The following is a 23,041-nucleotide window of genomic DNA, read 5'->3' on the forward strand; positions in this document are numbered from 1 at the left end:
CCTTGGCACATGATATGGGCTCAAAAAGTATTTATTATTAAGATGACTTTTTAATTCCTTAATACTCAAGTTAGTCATATAACTAGTGAACTAGACAGAATTCAAAGACTCATGTTTTTGTTGTTTGTCAATTATTAAGTGTATGTCCCCTTCAAGTAACAGTATGGAGTATAAAAATATTAGAAGAATTAGTTTCTACCTTCCTCAGTCACTGATTATATAACATCACACTTGACTTGAACCAAAGCTAAGCAGAATTTGAAATACGTTAAATATACATTAGAAGGAAATAACTTTAAAAAATAAAATACATTTTTTAAAAAGAAGAAAATAGTTACTAAAATTTATCAACCATGAAATTCTCACCTTGTCTTCTGGACAAGAAATTGCTTCAGATCCTGAAGGATGTTTCCTGTTTTTCGTCCAACTTCTAAATACAAGTTTGGTCGATCAAAACCAGTACAGGTAATGTGAGGATCCGTCAGTTTTAAGCAACGTACAATGTCTTCTCGGATTGAAGAACTTGCAGTAGCAGTCAATGCAACAATTGGAACCTGAAATAAGTAAAAGTGATTTTTAACCAAGGGAAGAGCTCAATAATTCCCAACATCTACTGCCTCTTAGAAAGAGACTGGAAGACAATTACAGGAGGAACAGAGAAACAGGGTTAAAAATGCAACTTTAAAATTATTCTCTTTCAAAGAAGAGAAGAACACTTCTTTCATACTTGTTTCTCAGCCTTCTGAGAAATCATTCAAATAAAACACTAAATTCATAAGATTTCTAAATGCAATCTACCTTATTAAGTTAAGTCCATTGATTAACTATCTACCTCTCCATTTATTATTTTTACATTTATATTAGTGCTGGTACAAATGAGGGGTATGTTATGTCTTATTTTTCATTAATCTATCATTCACAAGTTATAAACCCTTCATTCACTGAAAATCTACCTATACAAAGCCCGAGTCTTTTTTGTCTCCTATATTAAATATATTGGTCGATGGCTTTTCAGATCTATTGTAAAAGAAAAGCTCTCAGTGATCTGGATAACCTCTCACCAGTTTTAGTGGGTTAACCGTGGCATAATATGTAAAAGAAAAAAGGAGAGAATGAAACATCTATTATTAACTGATTCCTTGAGCAACCGAGTCATGTTCTATTTTCAATCTAGCAAAGACTTCTTGACTGCCTTAGCAGCCAAAGCAGGAGGCACAGCAGGTACCAGGAAAAACATGAGTGTGTGATCTTTCAGAAATTCTAAAGTGGGGTAACAACACACCTCCCATGAAACTAGATTTAATATTTCTGTCACTATTATCATAGGGAGTACTAATCAACTATGCTATTATTTCATAATCAGAAAAATTGTTCCTATATCATTAGCTGCTCGATTTCCAAGATTACAACTTTCTTAATACTCTTTTTAGCTTATTACAAATGCAGTAAATAATATCCTCATAACATAGCTCTTCAGATGCATCTACCTCACAAATCAGTTTAAGCAATTATCGTACATACATGAAAATTTAAGTGCAATTTGTAAAAAAGCAATTACAGAATTTTAAAAACAAGATACAATTTATTAAAAACTATTTTTACAATCAATATAGCTTTGCTGAATTAAAAATTATCTCAAAGCTCATGTAAAAAAAATCAATTAAGTCTGGGAGTAATTTTTAAATGGGAAAAAAATTATATCAAAATCAATGTGACCAGGTAATTGGCATTTTTGTATTCTCTATCCTTAAATTCTGTGAAATTATTTTTAAAATACCCCAAATTAACTTAATTGATTTTTGGCTTACAATCAGACTGTTCTCTGAATTTAGAGAGTGTCTGCCTAACAACTTATATATGAATATGCCAATTTATAAAGAAGTTAGTTTCTCTAATCGAGGCTTAATATATATGTATATAGCTGCTTTATGTCTTTATAGCAAATAAAAATATCTATAGCAAATATATGGCTGAGAATAAGGGAAGTTTAAACACTGAAGTTCTTAGGACATGCATATTCTCACCCTCACAACAACAAAGAGTTCCATCAATGTAAGTGCGTTACTCAATTTACAAATGCACTAAAAAATGCTTGTTGTTTAACTGCATATACACATAAAGAAAGAAGTTTTCAGGATAGAGACTATAAGAAAAGAGGGCCTGGTTTGTTTCTAAGCAATATAATGTATGAGTGGATGAGCAATGGTTTTGTGAAAAGAAGGAAATAAGCATGAACCATAACACATTTTGAACTAGTAGAAAAATCTGGCAAAAAGCAGCACAGTGGTGTAAAAATCTCATTTAGAATCAATTGCCTGAGTTCAAAGCCTGCCTTTGCCACTAACTAGATGTGACATTTTGAGCTGTTTATTTTTTTGACACATATATATTTTTTTGGCCACGCCGCACGGCTTGCAGGATCTTAGTTCCCTGACCAGGGATCGAACCCGTGCCCCCTTCGGTGGAAGCGCAGAGTCCTAACCAGTGGACTGCCAGGGAAGTCCCTTGAGCTGTTTATTTCACTCTCTGAACTTTGGTATCCTCATCTATAAGATGGTTGTAATAACAGCAGCAACCTCATAAAGTCACTGTGAAGACCAAATGGGATAAAAGGTCTAGTGTGCTGAACACAAAGGTCTAGTGTCTAGTAAGCACTCAAGATGTGTCAGCTATCACTGATATTACTGCAACAACTGAAAAGAATTCTACAAAAGAACTGCAGAGACATGGCCACTACTCCCAGACTTGCCACTGACTTTGGAAAGGGCTAACTTCTCTTGGCCTCAGTTTTTTCATCAAAATATGAGATGGAGAGGGCTACAGGATGTTAACCTCTCTTCTAACTTAAAAATTCTTACTTTGCCACTAGAAACTCCTTATTCTAGTGACCTACTAACAGGAAAAATCAATATAAATTCCCTCCTTTGCCAACGTTCTAGAAAGTCACAGTTAAGAATGTTGCTTCCACAACTTAGAAAAATAGAATAAAGTAGTGGAATGTATTAAACTTAATGGAACAATATTTACTTTCACTTCAGAAATGAACAGAATATTCTCCCTTAGAATCTTTGGTGCTTAAAAGTTATAAACTACAGGGCTTCCCTGGTGGCGCAGTGGTTGAGAGTCCGTCTGCCGATGCGGGGGATGCGGGTTCGTGCCCCGGTCCGGGAGGATCCCACGTGCCGCGGAGCAGCTGGGCCCATGAGCCATGGCCGCTGGGCCTGCGCGTCCAGAGCCTGTGCTCCGCAGCGGGAGAGGCCACAGCGGTAAGAGGCCCACATACCACAAAAAAAAAAAGTTATAAACTACAGTGAAGTGTAAAAATAACACACAGGCTGGTTAGGAGAAAGGTGTCCATACAGCCTGGTTTGCTGGGATACTCTCAGTTTATCCTGTCATCACAGCATAGTTATTAATAGCTTGCACCTTTTAATTTTCAAAAGCAAACTGGTGTGGGTGATAAATTACCCTGTCACTCAGTTATACCAAGTTCTTAACTCATGAAACTTGTTCTTTCAGTAGGCAAATCTTGGTTTCTTTGGTAATAAGTACCAAGTTTTGTTAAAACAAGCAACAAAATGTAAATTAATCTTGTGACTATAAATTTAGGAATGCCTTAGACATACACTTCAACGGTGTCACATCTATGAATTCCAAGAACTATATCTGCTTCTAAATTTGGGTGGTATAGTTAATCTATGTACTCTATGATATCATGCTTCATTCATTCATTCATTCATTCACTAACTCCAGATAGTTCCTGAGTGTCTACTATGTGCTGATCTTTGTGAAAGGGCTGGGGAGAAAGTAATGGGAAGATCCAACATGTCTCACATTTCTCACAGTTCCTCTTATTTGAATTTCAGAATTTTGAGGCTGATGTAAAGCTTTCTACCTGGCTGCTCTTTCTTGAGACTCATTTTGTCAGATTCTCTCCAAATGGTAATCTTTATGCACAATGAGTTAATGATTTTTTGCTATTTTTGAACTTACTGAAATAATATGGTGTGAAGCACTGTGGGTTTATGCCAGTTGTCCCAGGGTAATTGTGATTAGAAGAAAAAAAGCACTGAGAACAGTGAGGAAAATGAGAGTCCTACAACCACCAGGTGGCATTTCTCATCACTTAGCTAATAAAGAGAATTCATGAAAACACTAGGGGAAAAAGGTTTTCTCAGCCGTTGCTTGACGAACAACCTGTGCTACAGTGAATCATCCCAAGAAATGAAAAGAATCGAATGGAGTCCACAGCCTGACATAATAAAAGACTTAATTCAACACTGAAAAGTGTTTCAGAACTGCATAAAACATTTAAAACTCCTCTAACACAATCCTTCTAGAATCAAATGCCCAGGAAAGGATTCAAGAAAGCAATCTTCCTAGTTTCTAAAAGCTTACTTTAAACCGTTCTAAATTAATAGAAAGCAGTCCTCAAGGAACCTGAGCCTAGTGACTGTCACCATACAAATATCTTCTTTCTCTATACAGGTACTATTAACACTATTAATCTTTCTATATTATTCATACTGTTCCATACACCATTTATTGTTTGGTACTATTGCTTCTACTTTTATAGGTAAATCTGAATCTAAACTCCTTTACTGGACTATGTGCTACTTTAGGGCAGAAACTATTTTAAACTTCTTTCGAGTCATTTGCTTTAGAAACCAGCATAGTGTCCTACTGTGGAGCACTGCCCGGCCCTACCACTCACTGCCTGTGTGGGAAAGTTACTTCTCACATTCTCAGCTTTCTCATCGAAATTCATTTATTCATTTACCCCATTACTTATGGAACACTCACTATGTGCCAGGTACTGTTGTAGATTTTATAAACCAAATCAGCAAAAACCCTGCCCACAAAGAACATTCTAGTGGGGACCCACAGGCAATAGACAAAGTGTATTCTTAATACGTTAAGTTAAACAGTGATAAGTGCTATTTTAAAAACAGGAAAGGAATATGAGGAAAGCTGAGAGCTGGGGGAGAGAGGTTAATTTGAAATTTTGAATATGGTGGCCCAGGAGGCCTAAAAAAAAAAGCTAATATTTCAGCAGACTTGAGAAAAGTGAGGGATACACCATGTGAACTACCCAGGGGAAAATTATTCAGGGAGAGCGCAGAGTGGGAACAAAGCCCTAACGTAGGAGCACGGTTGGCACCTTTGAAGAATATCAATGAAAACAAACAGTACGGCTAGAAGCCAGTGAATGAGGAGACAAGTAGCAGAGGATGAGGTCAAAGAGAAAATAGAGGCCAGATCATTTAAGATATGTAGTGTCTGTCTTTATTTAGAGTGAAATGGTCTGCAACCGGAGGGTTCTGAGCAGAAGACATGATCTGTCTGACTTAACATTTTCGAAATATCACTCTGGATGCTGTATTGAAATAGACTAAGGAGGGTAAGAGTGAAAACAGACCAACCAGGAGACTGCTGTAATAGCCAGGTGAAAGGAGACGGTGGCTTGTACCAGGGTGGCAGCAGAGACCAAGAGAGAAGTGATCAGATTCTGTACATATTCTGAAGACCTCATGAGATTTCTTTACTGTTTAAATGTGGGGTAGACTGTAAGAGAAAAAGAAGAGTGGAAGAAAATTCCAAAAATCTTGGCCTGAGCACCAGAAGGATGCAGCTGCTACTAAATGAGATGCGGGAGATTGAGGGAAGAGCTGTTCTGGGGTGGAGAGAATATCAGGAAGTTAAGAATAGGTTACGTTTCAGATGCCTGTCAGGCATCGAAGTAGAGAGACGTTGAATAGGCAGCTAACGTTTATGTAAGTGTGTGTGTGTGTGTGTGTGTGTGTGTGTGTGTGTATATATACATATATTAATCCATAAAATGATTAAAATAAAAAATAGTAATAATAACAGCAAATGCTAAAAAGGAGGGAGAGAAACTGAACCACTCATACATTGCTGGTATCAATTCAGGGTGAGGATATAAATTTGGGAGTTGTCAGCATATAGATTTTAGTTAAAACCATATGTTGGCTGAAATGACCAAGGAAGTAAGTACAGAGAGGAAAGAGAACAGGTCCAAAGACTAAGGTTTTAGGCATGCCAATGTTAAAAGGCCAGGGAGATGAAAAGAAATAAGCAGAGGAAACTGAGAAAGAAGAGATAATAAGGAAGGAAGAGAACCAGGGAGTGTGCTATCCTACTGGTATGAGAAGAACTGTTTCAAGAGGAAGGTAATGAAACTAGTGGGCAGTGGGGAGGGGCGACACAGGGGTAGGGGAGTGGGAGGTACAAACTACTGGGTGTAAGACAGGCTCAAGGATGTATTGTACAACACAGGGAATAGAGCCAATATTTTGTAATAACTGTAAATAGAATGTAACCTTTAAAAATTGTATTAAAAAATTTTTTTAAAAAGAAGAAAGTAACGAAGATATTTATGTTGCTTGATTGTTATGAGGGTTAACCAAGATAAAAACACTGACCCAGGCTTCCCTGGTGGCGCAGTGGCTAAGAGTCCACCTGCCGATGCAGGGGACACAGGTTCGTGCCCCGGTCTGGGAAGATCCCACATACCATGGAGCGGCTAGGCCCGTGAGCCATGGCCGCTGAGCCTGCGCGTCCGGAGCCTGTGCTCCGCAACAGGAGAGGCCACAACAGTGAGAGGCCCGCATACCGCATAAAAAAAAAAAAAAAAAAACAACTGACCCAAGGCCAGTCCCATAGTTGGAACTCAATTCACATTACTTTGATTCTCTTCCAATATATCCTTGCTAAGTGTTACATTCAAGTTTTTTGTTCTTTCGTTTTGTTTTATTGTAATGTCTGCTCCACTCAAATCTTTATGAGAAGAGCTAAGAAAAAAGAAACTATATTTAAGATAGCTCTCAATAAGCACGCTTAATAAGAAATGAGGTTGAGCTAGATAATCTATCAAAAGAATAACAAATAATTTCTAATACTTTTTTTTTGGGTTTACTCACATAAGCCAGTTCCAATAGGTGACAAACCATACAATTCAATTTATTTAACATTGTTGAAATAACAAAATTATACAAATGGAGACCAGATTAGTGGTCACCAAGGGTTAGGGTTAGGGGTGATGGGAATGGTGGGTATGCCTGTAAAAGGACAGCTCCAGGGAGCCTATGGTAATGGAATAGTTCTGTATCTTTATTGCAATGGAAGTTATACAAACATACATATGAGATAAAACTGTATAGAACAATATACATACATACCCATACACACTTATAAAACTAGTGAACTAAGAATAAACTGTAGCAATGCCATATACCTACTTGATACTATACTACAGTTATTCAAGATATTACCACTGGGGAAACAGTACATAGAACATCCCTGTACATTTTTTTTTTTACAATTGCCTGTGAATCCATAATTTTTTTTTAATAATTAATTTATTTTACTTATTTATTTTTTGGGGGGTACGTGGGCCTCTCACTGTTGTGGCCTCTCCCGCTGCGGAGCACAGGCTCCGGACGTGCAGGCTCAGCGGCCATGGCTCATGCGCCCAGCCGCTCCGCGGCATGTGGGATCTTCCCAGACCGGGGCACGAACCTGTGTCCCCTGCATCGGCAGGCGGACCCTCAAGCACTGCGCCACCAGGGGAGCCCTGTGAATCCATAATTTTTAAAAATAAAAAATAAAATGGTTGCCAATATTTTAAGTTTTTAAGCTCTTCGTATAAAATATGCCATTCATATAGAACACTCATGTAAAACTTTCCTGTTCTTTATAATTAGGAAAGAAAATGTGAGAACCAGAAAAAGTTTGCCAAGTCCTGCTCTATAGTATTCCTCAATAAATTACATGCCAAGCTTAGAAGGAAGTCAAGGTTAGAATTTTTAAAAAAATCTTTCCCCTGCTTACAACATCCATTTGCCCTTTCATAGAGGAATCTTCAGCTTTTTGGCTATTCCCCAATCCTGGACTCTCCCTTGGTAAGAAAGTCATTTCAAGACATTGCACTTGGCAAAGCTTACCGATGGGAGTACTGCCTTTATGGAGCCCAAAGTTCTGAATGAACTTCTAAAATCATGTCCCCACTCAGAAATACAGTGAGCCTCATCCACAGCAATAAGTGTGATACCTATAAAAAAAGAAAAATATGTAAATGGAGAAAATAAAGTTCAAAAAAAGTAATAAACGCATCTAAGTTGTTACCACCATCTTCATTAGAATATATAAATATTACAGAAAGTAGTATAAATAATTCAAATCAAAGTATTTGGTTCATATAAAAATATAAGCATAAATAACATCAGATAACACCAAAAATCATTATTGAAAATAGGCAAAGGGAGATATATGGATAAAAGGCATATGGATAAAAGAGAGAAATATATATTTTTCAAACAACATATTTATTGAATTTTAACTTTCATCATTATTCCTCAGAGAAATTAGTTACTTACTATTACTTTGTCCTCAAAGCTATCACTCATTTGCAACGATAATGCCCTAAAAAAAAGAGCTGTTCTCTTTCTCTTTGGTAATACTTTCAATTTTATCTCATGGATTAGCTATCAAAAGAGATAGAGAGGCTTCCCTGGTGGCTCAGTAGTTAAGAATCCTCCTGACAATACAGAGGACACGGGTTCGAGCCCTGGTCTGGGAAGATCCCATATTCCGTGGAGCAACTAAGCCTGTACACCACAACTACTGAGCCTGCACTCTAGAGCCTGTGAGCCACAACCACAACTACTGAGGCCGTGTGCCACAACTACTGAAGCCCGCGCACCTAGAGCCCGTGCTCCGCAACAAGAAGCCACTGCAGTGAGAAGCCCGCGAACCGCAACAAAGAGTAGCCCCCGCTCACCACAACTAGAGAAAGCCCGTGCGCAGCAACGAAGACCCAACGCAGCCAAAAATAAAATAAATAAGTAAATGCAGTAAAAAAAACCAAAAAAAGAGATAGAAAGACTCAGCGTATTTCATACTAAGATTAAATGCATCACTGTCTGTGACTGATCACATATTACACTGCAGAGTTCCTCTGTAATGCCAGTTCTGGAAGACGGATGACATCCACGTTTTCCAATATAAAATGGTAAGGGAAGAACTAAATCTCATTATGTACAAAGTAAGTAAGAAGGAATGTACTTTGTTCTCTTCCCCTAGCAACGCCTCTACTCTGCCCTCACACCACACACCCACACTGAAACAGAATTAAGTGTGTAGTAATGCATTTCAGAAAAGGGCTTTATTTTATAATCATTCACTAAAACGTCTTCAGATATTTCAAAGTAGTGACAGTAGTGCTTTTGCCCTCGATCACCAAATTAATACTTAAGACAAAAATAATATTTCCCTTCAATGGGGATGATCACTACCTGATGCTTATCTGAGAATTTATGATGTTTTGCCACTAGTGAGATGATTAAAAACATGTGCTCTAGAGTCAGACTACCTAGATGCATAACCTGGCTTACTATTTATATTACCTTAAGCATGTTACTTAAGCTTTCAAGTGTCAGTTTCCCACAAGTATAAGGTAGGTAATAAAAGTACCTAACATTTTTTAGTTATTCTGAAGATTAAATTAGATCATTCATGTAAAATGCTAAGATAGGGGCTGGCATAAAAGACAGCTCAATAAAAAAAAATAAGCTATTATTATTATAGTTATTAAATTCCCACTATGTTCCAAACACTCTTCTAGGTATAAAATGATTAGTAAAATGCAATCCATGATTTTAAGGAGCTCATAATTCTAAAAGAGGAGGCAGACAGACAAGCAAATAATTACAATTCATTGAGATTACCAAGTACAATGAGTTGGAGAAGAAAAAGAAAGAAAGAAAGAAAAAAAAGAAACCTACTAAATATGAACAAATACAGGTTGATCACATCAAATTTCTATTTCCTGAGTGGCTGGGACAAATTCAATGTTACCACTATACTTATTTGGGTTTAGAAACTACATGACCCAGATTTTAAATTAAATAAATTAAAACTAAGATGACAGCTCCTCCTTTATTTTAAAACCTTCCTTATAATTATAGGTTTGACTAATTAGCTTATTTTAATAAGAATTTTTATTTATTTATCTATTTTTATTATTTTATGTATTTATTTATTTTTGGCTGCATTGGGTCTTCGTTGCTGCATGTGGGCTTTCTCTAGTTGCAGCGAGTGGGGGCTACTCTTAGTTGTGGTACGCGGGCTTCTCATTGCGGTGGCTTCTCCTGTTGTGGAGCACGGGCTCTAGGCATGCGGGCTTCAGTAGTTGTGGCACATGCACTCAGAGTTGTGGCTCGCGGGCTCTAGAGTGCAGGCTCAGTAGTTGTGGCACATGGGCTTAGTTGCTCTGTGGCATGTGGGATTTTCCCGGACCAGGGCTCGAACTTGTGTCCCCTGCATTGGCAGGCGGATTCTTAACCACTGCGCAACCAGGGAAGTCCAACTAACTAGCTTTTAATTGAGTTAAACTTTGCCCTTCACAAGCAGCTGAGGCAAGCTTCTGCCAACTTCCACATTAAACGTGCAAGTCCAAGTGTCTGCCCAGGTCCAGGACATATTTCATTTTGGCACACCTGTCATTCAAGCCTACTTCCAAAGTTACAAGACAATTACAGGTGTGTTTGCTTTTAAGGTGTCTCCATGTAAAATTCTGTTTGCTGCTTCTGTTATATACCCATATTACTTAAATAATAACACATCATAAAAATCATAAATCTGAAGAGCTAAATGTCAAACTACTGTACAAATAAAATTCTGAGTATATTCCCTGCTGCAAGCGTTTTACAAATTCCTGCAAATAAAAGTATTTCAGAAAGAATTTATTCTATTTTGTTCAACATTGACAGTCAACCAAAAAGAGCATTTTCATCCATTTTATGCAGAGTACGCAGCTCTAATAACTGCAGTGTTCATAATTTAATCCTTTAGAAAAAGATTAAAATAGAGAAATAGAACTACCTGTCAAAAGGATCTAAGTAAATACTGGATTAACTCCACCACAGAAACAAAACAAATACTAAAATGGAGCAAAACATATTCAGACCACCATGGACATAGACCCTAACTTTTGCAGTAAAACCATGGAATTTATATGTCTAGGGTTGTTGGGTTTAATCTAAAGTGAAATATTCATAAGAACTTCATACAACCTAATAGGACACACATCAAATTCGTTTTCCATTTAAGGCAAAAATATAACATGGCAACAGGGGAGTTTAACAGCTGATGGATGCAATTTTTGATAATATATTTAATCAAATGCTAATTTCTGCCCTCATTCTTTTGCTGATATTTAACACATATTAAAAGGTATTTGTTTTCACTATATTGTTAGAACAACTGTTAAATGCTTTCCTAGAGTTATATGCAAGTAACCATTAAATGAGACACTGCAATGTTAAAAAACTACCTGTTAGGAATTATTTTAATAGATAATTATAACACGAGATCATATTACATTAGAAAGCTAAGATTGTTTGGTTCAGCTGAATGTTTGAAATATGTGCAATTACAATAGAAGCCGTGACTGCAACTCTTGGATAGCTGAGCCTAACCATCAAGAAGCAAAAAACCGAGCTTCCCTGGTGGCACAGTGGTTGAGAGTCCGCCTGCTGATGCAGGGAATGCGGGCTCGTGCCCCAGTCCGGGAAGATCCCACATGCCGCGGAGCAGCTAGGCCCGTGAGCCATGGCCGCTGAGCCTGCACGTCCGGAGCCTGTGCTCTGCAACGGGAGAAGCCACAACAGTGAGAGGCCCGCGTAATGCAATAAAAAAAAAAAAAAAAAAGCGAAAAACTGACAGAAATGTTTTAATCACAAAAGAAAAAAAAAATGATACCAGCTTTTAACTAATTCTATATTTACATTTTCTAGGACACAGGCTCTGACTATCTAATTTTTTAAATTAATCATACTCACTGATAGCAAATAATCAAAGGTACTGTGGTTTCCAACCTGACTACACGTCAGAATAACCTGCAAAAAAAACTACAGATGCCGCAGCCTCGAGCCAGGTGCATTAAATCACAATTTTCAAGATTTGAGGATCTGACATTTTTCTAAAGTTTGAAAGGTGATTCTCATGAACAACAAGGGTAGAGAACCACTACACTGACTTAATTTAGATTCAGAATATGAAAAAGAGGAAATGATAATTTCACAGAATCTAAGATTCAATATTTATTCAACAATACATTTAAATGCCTACTATGTGCCAGGCACTGCACTCGGGAAATATAAAGAAATAACAATGGCATTTTTCTCTGAAAAGCTTACAGTCTAGCAGAAGAAAAAAGATATATAGACAGGTAATTACAATGCAGGAGCCTAATTTCTATGGCAGAGCGAATTACAGGATACTTTGGGATAGGACAGGAGAGACACCACGTTGAAGAGGCAGAAATTTCCTGGAGGAGATAAGGTTTGAAATAAACTTTAAGAGAAGTAACATCCGGTATCCATTCATAAGCTTAACTTTAAAGAATATCTCAATTTAATAAATACTTATAAAGATTCTATCATACCACTTACCAATATTAGCCTGCAGTTGCTGGAGTAGGTCCAAGTTACTTGAACAGAATTCTGGAGTTATGTACACAATCCGGTATTTGCCTCTGTAAAAACAAACAAAGAAACAGGAAAGGAAATATAAAAACAATCACCCAATGAATACAACTGAAAACCATAACACCTGATAATTTTTTAAATAGTATATTACGCCACTTATTAAAAACAAAATGAATGTTATATGTGTGTAGAGATGCACATATTCTGGTTCTTTGATTTCACTTCAATGCATCAAAACAAACGTGGGCAATACCAGCCAGGAAGTACTCAGCATAAGGTGCCATTAGGAGCCAGATTCTGATTTCCAGCAGTCTAGCCCCAAAACTACAGTGACTTGAGTTAAATGATCAAGCCTAGAGTAAACCTTTTTTATGTGTTAGCAATCCACCCATTACCCTACCCTTGACCCCCATCTCCATGATTAAATCCATAGCAGCCATGTTTCTCCTGTGTGCTCTGCTGTCTTGCCTACATCTTCTTGGGCCAGGGACAGACAGCATATGAAAGTCCTAGGATTTGGGGGTCTAACCAAGAAACAACCACTCAGTCTCCAAGTGTCAAGACCTGTAACGTGTTAAAAGAAACAAAAAGAAGCTGCAGAGCAATCTATTTTGTAACTAGAAAAGCAGAGAATGCTCACCTCCTCAGAGAGAAGAATGAGGAATACACACAGAGGCTATGGATAAAAAGAAAGCCCTACTGTATTTTTAATACCCATTCCAGTCTCTTCCTGAGGGCTGGCTAATTTCTTTTCAGAGGGATCCACAAGACATTCCTGTATCCTTAATATAAAATTCAGTATTTGCTTAAACTAGTGTGACTGATTTCCATTCTGGGCAGATATAATCCTAATTAAGACAATGTCTGCAATAAAGGTTAGGGCTAGGGCAAAATATGTATAGAGTCTCTTTTCCATTCTACCAAATGAAGACACAGACCAAATTAAATAAAATGAAACAATGTTCTATATGAAAAGTCTATGAAATAGTTAATCTACTGTGTGCTAGGCATGGTGCTTTCACTAGGAATTGGAACAAAACAATTAAGAACAGAACAGATATGCTTTTCATCTCATGAAATTAACTCAGTCTAGTTAACACAGGAAATCGTAGAAATAATTAGTTCTGACGCCAGACTATTCAGGTTTGAATCTCAGTTCTACCTCTTACAAGCTAAGTGATCTTAGACAAGTGCTTAACTTCGCTGTGCCTCAGTTTCTTCAGTGTAAAACAGTGATAAGAATTATAAAGACAGCTAATTCTTAGATATCTAGATTCAAGGTAAACCCAATCAAATCCCAGCTGGCATTTTAGTTGAAAAGGTGATATTGAAATACTTATGGAAATAAAAAGAACCCAGAATAGACCAAAAACAAAAAAAAAATTTTGAAAGAACAAACGTGGAAGACTTGTACTACCTATTTCAAGGCTTATTACAAAGCTATAGTACTCAAGACACCAATCCAGGCAAACAGGTTGATAGAACAGAAAATAAAGAGTGTAGCAATAAACCCACATACATTTAGTCAATTTATTTTTCACAAAGGTGCAAAAGAAATACAGTGCAGAAAGGATAGTCTTTTCAACAAATGGAGCTGGAAGAAATGGATATGCCTATGCAAAAAAAAAGAACTGTAATCAATACCTGGTACAATATACAAAATGTACACAAAATGGGTCATAGATCTAAATGTAAAACATAAAACTGGGCTTCCCTGGTGGCGCAGTGGTTGAGAGTCCGCCTGCCGATGCAGGGAACACGGGTTCGTGCCCCGGTCTGGGAGGATCCCACATGCCGCGGAGTGGCTGGGCCTGTGAGCCATGGCCGCTGAGCCTGTGCGTCCGGAGCCTATGCTCCACAACAGGAGAGGCCACAGCAGTGAGAGGCCCGCGTATCGAAAAAAATAAAAATAAAAAAAATAAAACTATAACATTTTTAGAAGGGAATAAAAAAGAAAATATTTGTGATCATGAGTGAGGCACCAAAAAGCAAAATCCATAAAACAACAAATTGACAAACTGAACGTTATAAAAATGAAAAAGTGATGCTCTTTAAAGGAACTGTTAAGAGAATGAAAAGAGAAATCATAAACTAAGAGATGTTTGACAACCATATACCAAATGAAGGATTTATAGTCAGAATATATAAATGACTATCAAAATTCATAAGAAAAAAACAAAAATAAGGAATAGGCAAAAGATGTAAATAAACACTTCCTCAAAGAAATAAGTATATGAAAAGATGCTCAACATTATTAGTCATTAAGGAAATGCAAATTAAAAACACACTGACATCCTATTAGAATGGCTAAAATTAAAGACTGGCCATACCAAGTGATGGCAGAGATGAGGAGGAATTGGAACTCTACGACACTGCTGGTGGGAACGTGAAACAGTACAACCACTCTCAAAAACATCTGGCAGTTTCTCAAAAAGTTAACACAGAATTATCATATGACTCAGCAATCCTACCCCTAGGCATGTACACAGAACTGAAAACATATGTTCCCATAAAAACTTACACACAAATATTCATAGTACCATTATTCATAACAGCCAAAAAGTAGAAACAACCTAAATGTCCAGCACTGATGAATTAATATATAAAATATGAAATGTCCATACAATGGAATATTATTCATCCACAAAAAGAAATGAAGTACTGATAACATTACACAAAGTGAAAGAAGCCAGACACATTAAGGCCACATCCTGTATGAGCCCATTTTATGAAATGTCCAAAATAGGCAAATCATTGAGACAGAAAGATTAGTGACGGGAAGGAAGTGAAGGAGGGGACAATAGGGAGTGACTCCTTCATGACATGGAGGTTTTGGGGGTGGGTTCTGAAAATGTTCTGGAATTAGATAGTGGTGATGGTTGTACAACACTGTGAATGTATTAAAAGCCACTGAACTGTACACTTTGAAAATAATTAAAATGGTGAATATTATATTATGTAGATTTACCTCAATTAGAATAAAAAGGTTAAACATATATCCACTACATGACCCAGTCATTCCACTCCTTGGTTTATACCAATGACATGAGAATATATGTCTGTACAAAAATTTGTATACACTGGGACTTCCCTGGTGGCACAGTGGTTAAAAATCCGTCTGACAATGCAGGGGGCACAGGTTTGAGCCCTGGTCCGAGAAGATCCCACATGCCGCGGAGCAACTAAGTCCACGCGCCACAACTACTGAGCCTGAGCTCTAGAGCCTGCGAGCCACAACTACTGAGCCCACGTGCCACAACTACTGAAGCCCATGCACCTAGAGCCTGTGCTTCTCAACAAGAGAAGCCACCACAATTAGAAGCCCGCGCACCAAAACGAAGAGTAGCCCCCGCTCACCACAACTAGAGAAAGCCCGTGTACAGCAACAAAGACCCAACGCAGCCAAAAATAAAATTAAAAAGAAAAAGAAAGAAATAAAATAAGAGCTTCCCTGGTGGCGCAGTGGTTGAGAGTCCGCCTGCCGACGCAGGGGACGCAGGTTCATGCCCCGGTCCGGGAAGATCCCACATGCCGTGGAGCGGCTGGGCCCATGAGCCATGGCCGCTGAGCCTGCTCGTCCGGAGGCTGTGCTCCACAACGGGAGAGGCCAGAGCAGTGAGAGGCCCACGTACCGCAAAAAAAAAAAAACAAAAAGCAAAAAAAAAGAAATAAAATAAGACGATATATAGGAATGTTCATAGCAGATTTATTAGTAATTTTCCAAAACTAGAAGCGGCTTAAGTGTCCATCAATAAGGAAATGAAAACACAACTGTGGTAATTTCATATAATAAAATACCACTGATTTTTTTTTTTTAACTACTGATACATGCAAGAACATGGGGAACTGTCAAAACATGATGCTGAAGGAAAGAAATCTTAAAAGAGTTCCCATTGTATGACTTCATTTATATGAAGTTCTATAACAGACAAAACAAAAGCATGGTAGAAAAACTTAAAACACTGGTTCACTTTAGGATGGTGAATAGAAGGACAGACTGGGATGGAACATGAAGGAACTCTCTGGAGTAACAGTAATATTCTACATCTGGCTAGAAGTTTAGGTTACATATTTGTATGCATTTATTAAAACTCAGTAAATGTATGTGTATGTGAATGTGTATTAATATATATGCATATACATGTTAATACATATATACACACACTTCTGTGTGCCTGAGACATTATTCTTGTTAGGAATTATGTCATGACAGGATAGGTGGGGCAAGAGACCTAGGAACCAGTCCCCACTCAGCCATTAATTCATTAGGTGACTTTGGGCAAATTCTTTTCTCTGGGCCTCAGTTTCCTCATATGTGAAATGAGACAATACTAGATACTCTCCAAGTTCTCTTCCAAAACAAAATTTTACAATTCTATCATAATAATGCTAGCCTTCCAGTCCAAGAACTGAACATAACAGATTTCTTTGAGCTTGAAAGATTTTAAAATTAACAGTTCCATAAATATACTATAAAAAGGAAGTATATTTTTAAGTTATGGATATTTTGCCCATGCATTAAATAAAAATTTTTTGTGTACAAAATTTTCCCACATACCACAGACGCTTGACCACATGATCAGAAATCATATAAATTACTTACAATTTAATATCCTCTAGAACATTTTTTGACTGTGCTGATCCAAGAAAGCAAGCTGGAATGTTGGACATTCTGTAAGAAGAAAAACAAATATTCTGGAACCATGTGCACACTACAAATATCAACTTCATTTTTAAGTGAGAAAGAACAAAGAAATATAATGATGTACATCCTTCTTCTTTGCAATCTCTTTTTGTAACTCACTAATTTGATAAATAAATTCCTTCAAAGGCTGTATTAGAAGACAGGCTGTTAAGGTGGGTTTCCCAAGATTGCAGGCTCAGATTAAAGAAATTTAAAATCTTTCACAACTAAAAACTACACTTCCATGTATATACTTCACACTAGGCTAAAGAAGGGTAACCAAAAGAGAAAAGAATTTTGTGATATGTAGTGTAAACTGGCATAAAATTTGCTTTTTAAAAATTTTTTTCGGGGCCATCTGGCAGCCTTGGATTACAGAGAACTCAAGAAAGTATATAAGCTCTTCCACTAAAGTGTCATTTATTACTAATAAAGACAAAGCAACACTTTTAGCAATGCATTACTGCGAACTAGATTTTAACATACATGATAAATCAAATATTTCCTTCACAGAAAGAAAAAAAAAGGGTGGTAATGTGGCAATGAAAGCATTACTCACTCAAGCTGGAGCACCTGGTCTTCCATCAAAGAAATAAGGGGAGAGATGACAAGGCCAATCCCGCCTACATAAACAGGTGGATACTGGAAGCACAAACTCTTTCCATACCCTTAAAATAAAAATAATACATTCAGACAAATAAAACTAAATCCTTGGTACTTTGATTTCTTTTTACAATATACTTGTATGAGATGAACAGTCACTACTAATGTGCTACCTTCCTAAGAGTTAATTCATGCATAAATTTGAGCATCTACCCTCAGCTCACTCTCTTCTACATTTCACACCAATTGTATACATATTTGTATTTTGAGAGTTTGTGGAAAGACTAAGCATGTCAAAACCTTGAAGTTTTATTTTTTAAAGGATTAGATTATTTGCTTAAGTACAACTTACCAGTTGCCATGACAACAACATTATCTCTTCTTTCTTCCAATACAGAATGAATCACTTTCCACTGAACCCTGGAGAATGAAAAGCAAAAAGCTGCTCTGTTTTACTAACAAGAAACCCAAGGGACAAGTTGAAATCCATTTAATTTTTTCACTTCCTCCAGAATTTTGTTTACATTTTTGAGCTTCAATAAAAATATAAGAACCCTGGAACTTGAAAACAAAAGCCCCATTTGACCAACCTCCCATTCAAGCTGAATGAACAACTAGGACTTCTGTTCATATTTGTATTAAATTTTATTACATATAGCTAAAGTATAACATAAATTCCAGCTTCATCCTAGATATCCAACAGAGTCACTGATTTAAAATAAATAAGAGAAAAAAATAAAAAATAAAAAAAAATAAAATAAAATAAATAAGAGAAATGCTCTAGGTGAAAAGACTGACTAAGAAGGGAAATGAGGGAACTTTCTGGAGTGATTGTAATGTTCCATATTTTTAAAAGGGTTTAGGTTACATGTACACTTAAGATTTGCAAATGTTAAACACCTAAGGTTTAACCATTTCTTTGTATGTAAATTTTAGCTCAAAAGTTTAAAAATTAAATAAATAAATAAATATTTAACTATAGTTAATGATTTACATGCTAAAGTAATTAGGGGGAAGTGTAAGGATGTCTACAATTTACCTTGAGATGCATTTTAAAAATTGAATGGATTAAAAAGTGGATAGAGAGAAAATCAATATATAATAAAGTATAATAAAATGTTAACAGTGAATTAATGGTGAATATACAGGCATTCATAGTAAAAAAAAAAACAACTCTAATGTATCTTTGAAATTTCTTTCAATAAAATGTTGAGGGAAAAATCAACTGGAAAGGTGATCTTAAATTCACTGATATGTACATTTATGTGCATTTTTCTATGTGTAGGACATAGTTTAATTTTTTTTTTATTTTTTAAGATCAAAAGGAAAAATGAAAGAAATGCTTCCATGGATTAAATTTTAAATTCCCAAAATAGAAAAAATACAGTCTAGAGTTTTACATTCTTATTAGTTTTATTCAACTTTACTTGTTCTTCATCTCATTTGTATTCCTCTCATTTTAATACTTATAAATGTGCCCCCCTTGGATGTAAATACCTTTGAATATGTTAAAACCGATATGATTATCACTGTTTTTCAAACTATTGTCTAATGAATTTCTATTACAACAACATGCTTTGGACAATGAGATGCACAGACAGGCACACAGATACGTATATAATAAAATACAAGTCAGCATTAAATTAATTTATTAATGTCTCTACCCAGAACTCTCTATAGTAAGGAAAACCATTTTCCCCACTTATAAAAACAATCTGCAGACATGAATTTTACATAAATATTACTTCAAAATAATTCTGTAGTCACTTAGAAAAAATACAGTGTGGCATGTATAAACTATAATGAAGTTGTGCTTTTACTGTTAAATGGATGGATTCTTTGCCTTTTTTCCTTTGTGAAGAAAACAGTAAATATGCAACTTAATTAACTGAGATTATACTCACGGCTTAAAACTAGAATGGCCAAAGTAGGTCTTGAGGCAATTAATTTGCTTTGCAGTAGGTCCTGGTAACCAGCAGTCTTAAAATAAAATGGACATTTACGTTAAAATAGAAGTACACAAAGTGAGAGGGAGTAAGTTTTATTTCACTGACTTCTTTTAAAGAATATAGTGGTAGGTACCAAAGGTCACTGTTGTCTTTTAAATCCACCCAATTTTGTCCTCTGGGTACCAGTCATGATTCCAGGTAAACCCTTTGATTAATTACCTAATACTAAGGATTAGAACTTTGTTGTGATTCAGTTTGCCAGCCCCGTAAAAAAACAGTGTTTTGGAATTTGCTATACTTTCAAAAACTAACATTTAGAGCCAACAAGGGCAAGCAAAACGCCAATCCAAATTTCATAATATAACCAACTTCCAATCGACAGTAAGCAGAAATCACATTACTGTCACAAATAAAATCTATAGATAAAACAAGATCTTCATTTTAATTACCATTCCACCAAATCTTTGACCAAAATTCCAACTGCATAGCAGAATGGAATGACATTAATTTTACCCCACTGATTTTCATTTTTTCCTCAGGTTTAAGGGTTCATGAGGGGCGGAGAAAGAGCAAAGCAAAGAGTCAAGATAATTCATTTCTAAACAAATGAATATTTGTCCATATTTAATACAAGAAAACATAGGAAAAAAACTTTTTTAACATTTTCATGTATTTCCATCTACAAAATTATTTTAAATTTTCCACATTTTAACACTGATGAAATCTAGCTCTAAAGAGTTCTACTCTATGAGAAGACACCCACACCTTGTCATAATGAGTATCATATCACTTAAATGACAGAAGATTCACTTAGTGGATTCTTTACTAGAGTTTGCATATACAAGATGAAAATTAGTCCATTTTGCTATTTGACACTCTGTCACTTATTTTAAGTAATAAGCTCCTGAAGGACAGACACTGTGTACCTACGCCATTTACAATAATGTTTAATATAATTAATTAATTTACGATTTCTTATTAATGATTTTTTATGATTTTGACAAACAAAATATAAAATTTAGGATGAAAAGTTTCACAGCACCATGTTCACCAAATGACACAACACTTCTATTACTTTACTCTTCTAAATAGTAACATTGTGCTTTATGAAGACCAAAGCACTAAGGGATTTAATGACAAGTTTCTAGGACCTAATTAACTACATGCCACAAAATCACTGACCTCCAAAATGTTTAAAACCTGGACCCTAAATTAAAATCAGTGGTAGGTATCAGAGATGAGCCGTTTCAAACATATTACAGTGCTTACCTTCATCAACAACTTCTTCCTCTTCAATGGCTTCATTCTCATCTTCATCATCTTCTTCAGAAGGAAGACCCAGATTTCTTTCCATTTCTATGCATTTTGAATGATTTGGATCTACTGTGCTACTATTTAGGTTTTCTAAAGACTGAACGTTTAAAAGAATTTTTAAAAGCAAAATCATTGACAGTGTTGTATCTTTTTCAGCGAACACAAAAGGAGTATTATTAACAGAGCCTACAATTTAGTTCAAAGCTGGCAGATGTGCAAGCAATACCACAAAAGAACATGTGTGCTCCAGTTTAAATATGTGCTCAAGAACGGTTTCTAAGGCACAAGGCCAAAGAGGAATACTGCCAGCATAAACAGGGTTCATTAATGCCATATAATGAACTGCCCCCAGGGAAAGTTACCATAAATTTTGAATTTAGATTATTTAAAACATTTTTTTCTTTATCATATTTCAATGCTTTCAATTCCGAAGTGGTAAATGTGGGTTTTAATGTTATTTTTGTAATGAGTTTCTCTATATCATGTGTCAGTCACATTCTTTTTGAGTAAGCGTAAAGTTTAAACTATAAGCAAACAATAAATGTGTTTTTGGAGTTGTCAAAACAACAACAAAAGACAGATAATTTTAGGAAAGGAATATTACAAATGTGAAATGAAGTTTATTTGTTTTCATTTTGGCTTGATATCTGATTTCCTCCCCTAAATCAAGGTTATCTATTTAACGAACCTAAGGATATTTCAAAATTGTTTCATCTGTAAAATTTCTAACTGAGAGATAACAGGAAGAATTATTAAACCACAGTTCTCATTTTCTCTTTATATTAAACCTTCCATTTAGTAAGTTTGACTTTAAAGGTTTTTTTAAAAGTGTATTCATTTCAGGCCTACAAAAGGAAAAACAAGTGATTTTCTTCCTGATTTTTTATTCAAGTCAACAAACAGACTTAGAAAAGCATTTTGGAAATAAAATTCTCTCATATGAGGTTTAATATATAATATAAAGTTGTGAATAGGTTCAATATATAATATAAAGTTGTGAAAGTCCACAACTATCCTATAAATGCACTACTTTAACGGCACTCCTCGGAGAAACGGCTCATCACTAAAGGAATATGGTTTAGTATGTACACTCTTTTATTATTGTTAGCTAATGTTTATTATAAACACTTAGGAAATGCCAGGCTCTTTAGTAAACTCTTCAAAAGTAACACCTTAATAATAAATACGACTGTTAACTGAGTATCAAAAAGCTAAGAAACTCGCCCAAAGTCACACAGCTAATAAAGGGAGAAGCTAGAATTTGAACCCACATTTACATTCAGAATCCACATTCCTATCACTACCCACTACACTGCCTCAAAATTAAAGAATCAGGAACTTAATCTCATTTCATAAAAAGAAAAATCACATCAACCTAAAGATGAGGACTAACAAGTATGCGTAATGGTGAACTTCTGTGTTTTTCTTCATTTTTCACTTTATTTAGCAAAATTTAGGCTTTTCTTTCTAATTTTCCATCCTTGATTCATAAGACCTGACAAAGAAACCCGAGGTCAGGTGAAGTAGAAAATACATAAATTATTAAATGATATATTCAACTTTGATAACAAAATAGGGGAAAACTGAACCATTTAAAACATTAGAAAATTATATATAATAGAAAACAGCAAATAAAACCAAAGGAAGCAAAGAAGAATATGGAATGTATAAAAACAGAACCTCCAAATACAAGTGGATATACATGGATGGGAAGAAAGAGAAACCTATTTCAATACTGGAGAGCTGAATCACTACCCATGTTCCAGGAAAAGTAAGTGACCTAAGAGGGGAGAGAAAACATACTACTGTTTTCTACTATGTAAAAATTAGTATACTACTCCTACTACTACTACATTATTCATAGACCATACCAAGATATAAAGAAATATGAAATGGAAAACAAAATCTAATGTTACATAAGTGATAGCAATCTCATTGTGGTGGGACCAGTTTAGAATTAGGCAATATTTTACTTAATTAAT

General features: G+C 35.8%; 1 protein-coding gene across 6 annotated transcripts in view; it reads right to left on the minus strand.

Moving 5' to 3' along the window:
• Positions 1–23,041, minus strand: part of WRN (WRN RecQ like helicase) — a 129,220-nt gene that overhangs the window by 57,912 nt on the left and 48,267 nt on the right. For all 6 annotated transcript variants that reach the window (XM_029226463.1, XM_029226466.1, XM_029226464.1 and 3 more), the window contains 8 exons: positions 21,015–21,156; positions 19,701–19,776; positions 18,149–18,216; positions 17,753–17,861; positions 17,113–17,181; positions 12,474–12,556; positions 7,965–8,071; positions 367–554 (listed from right to left, as the gene is read on the minus strand). In XM_029226463.1, the coding sequence (XP_029082296.1) occupies positions 367–554; positions 7,965–8,071; positions 12,474–12,556; positions 17,113–17,181; positions 17,753–17,861; positions 18,149–18,216; positions 19,701–19,776; positions 21,015–21,156 (842 nt within the window). The remainder of the gene's footprint in view (positions 1–366; positions 555–7,964; positions 8,072–12,473; positions 12,557–17,112; positions 17,182–17,752; positions 17,862–18,148; positions 18,217–19,700; positions 19,777–21,014; positions 21,157–23,041) is intronic.

This window comes from Monodon monoceros, unplaced genomic scaffold (assembly GCF_005190385.1).
Source record: "Monodon monoceros isolate NGI ecotype Baffin Bay Population unplaced genomic scaffold, NGI_Narwhal_1 Super_Scaffold_17, whole genome shotgun sequence".
NCBI classification, from domain to species: Eukaryota; Metazoa; Chordata; class Mammalia; order Artiodactyla; family Monodontidae; genus Monodon; species Monodon monoceros.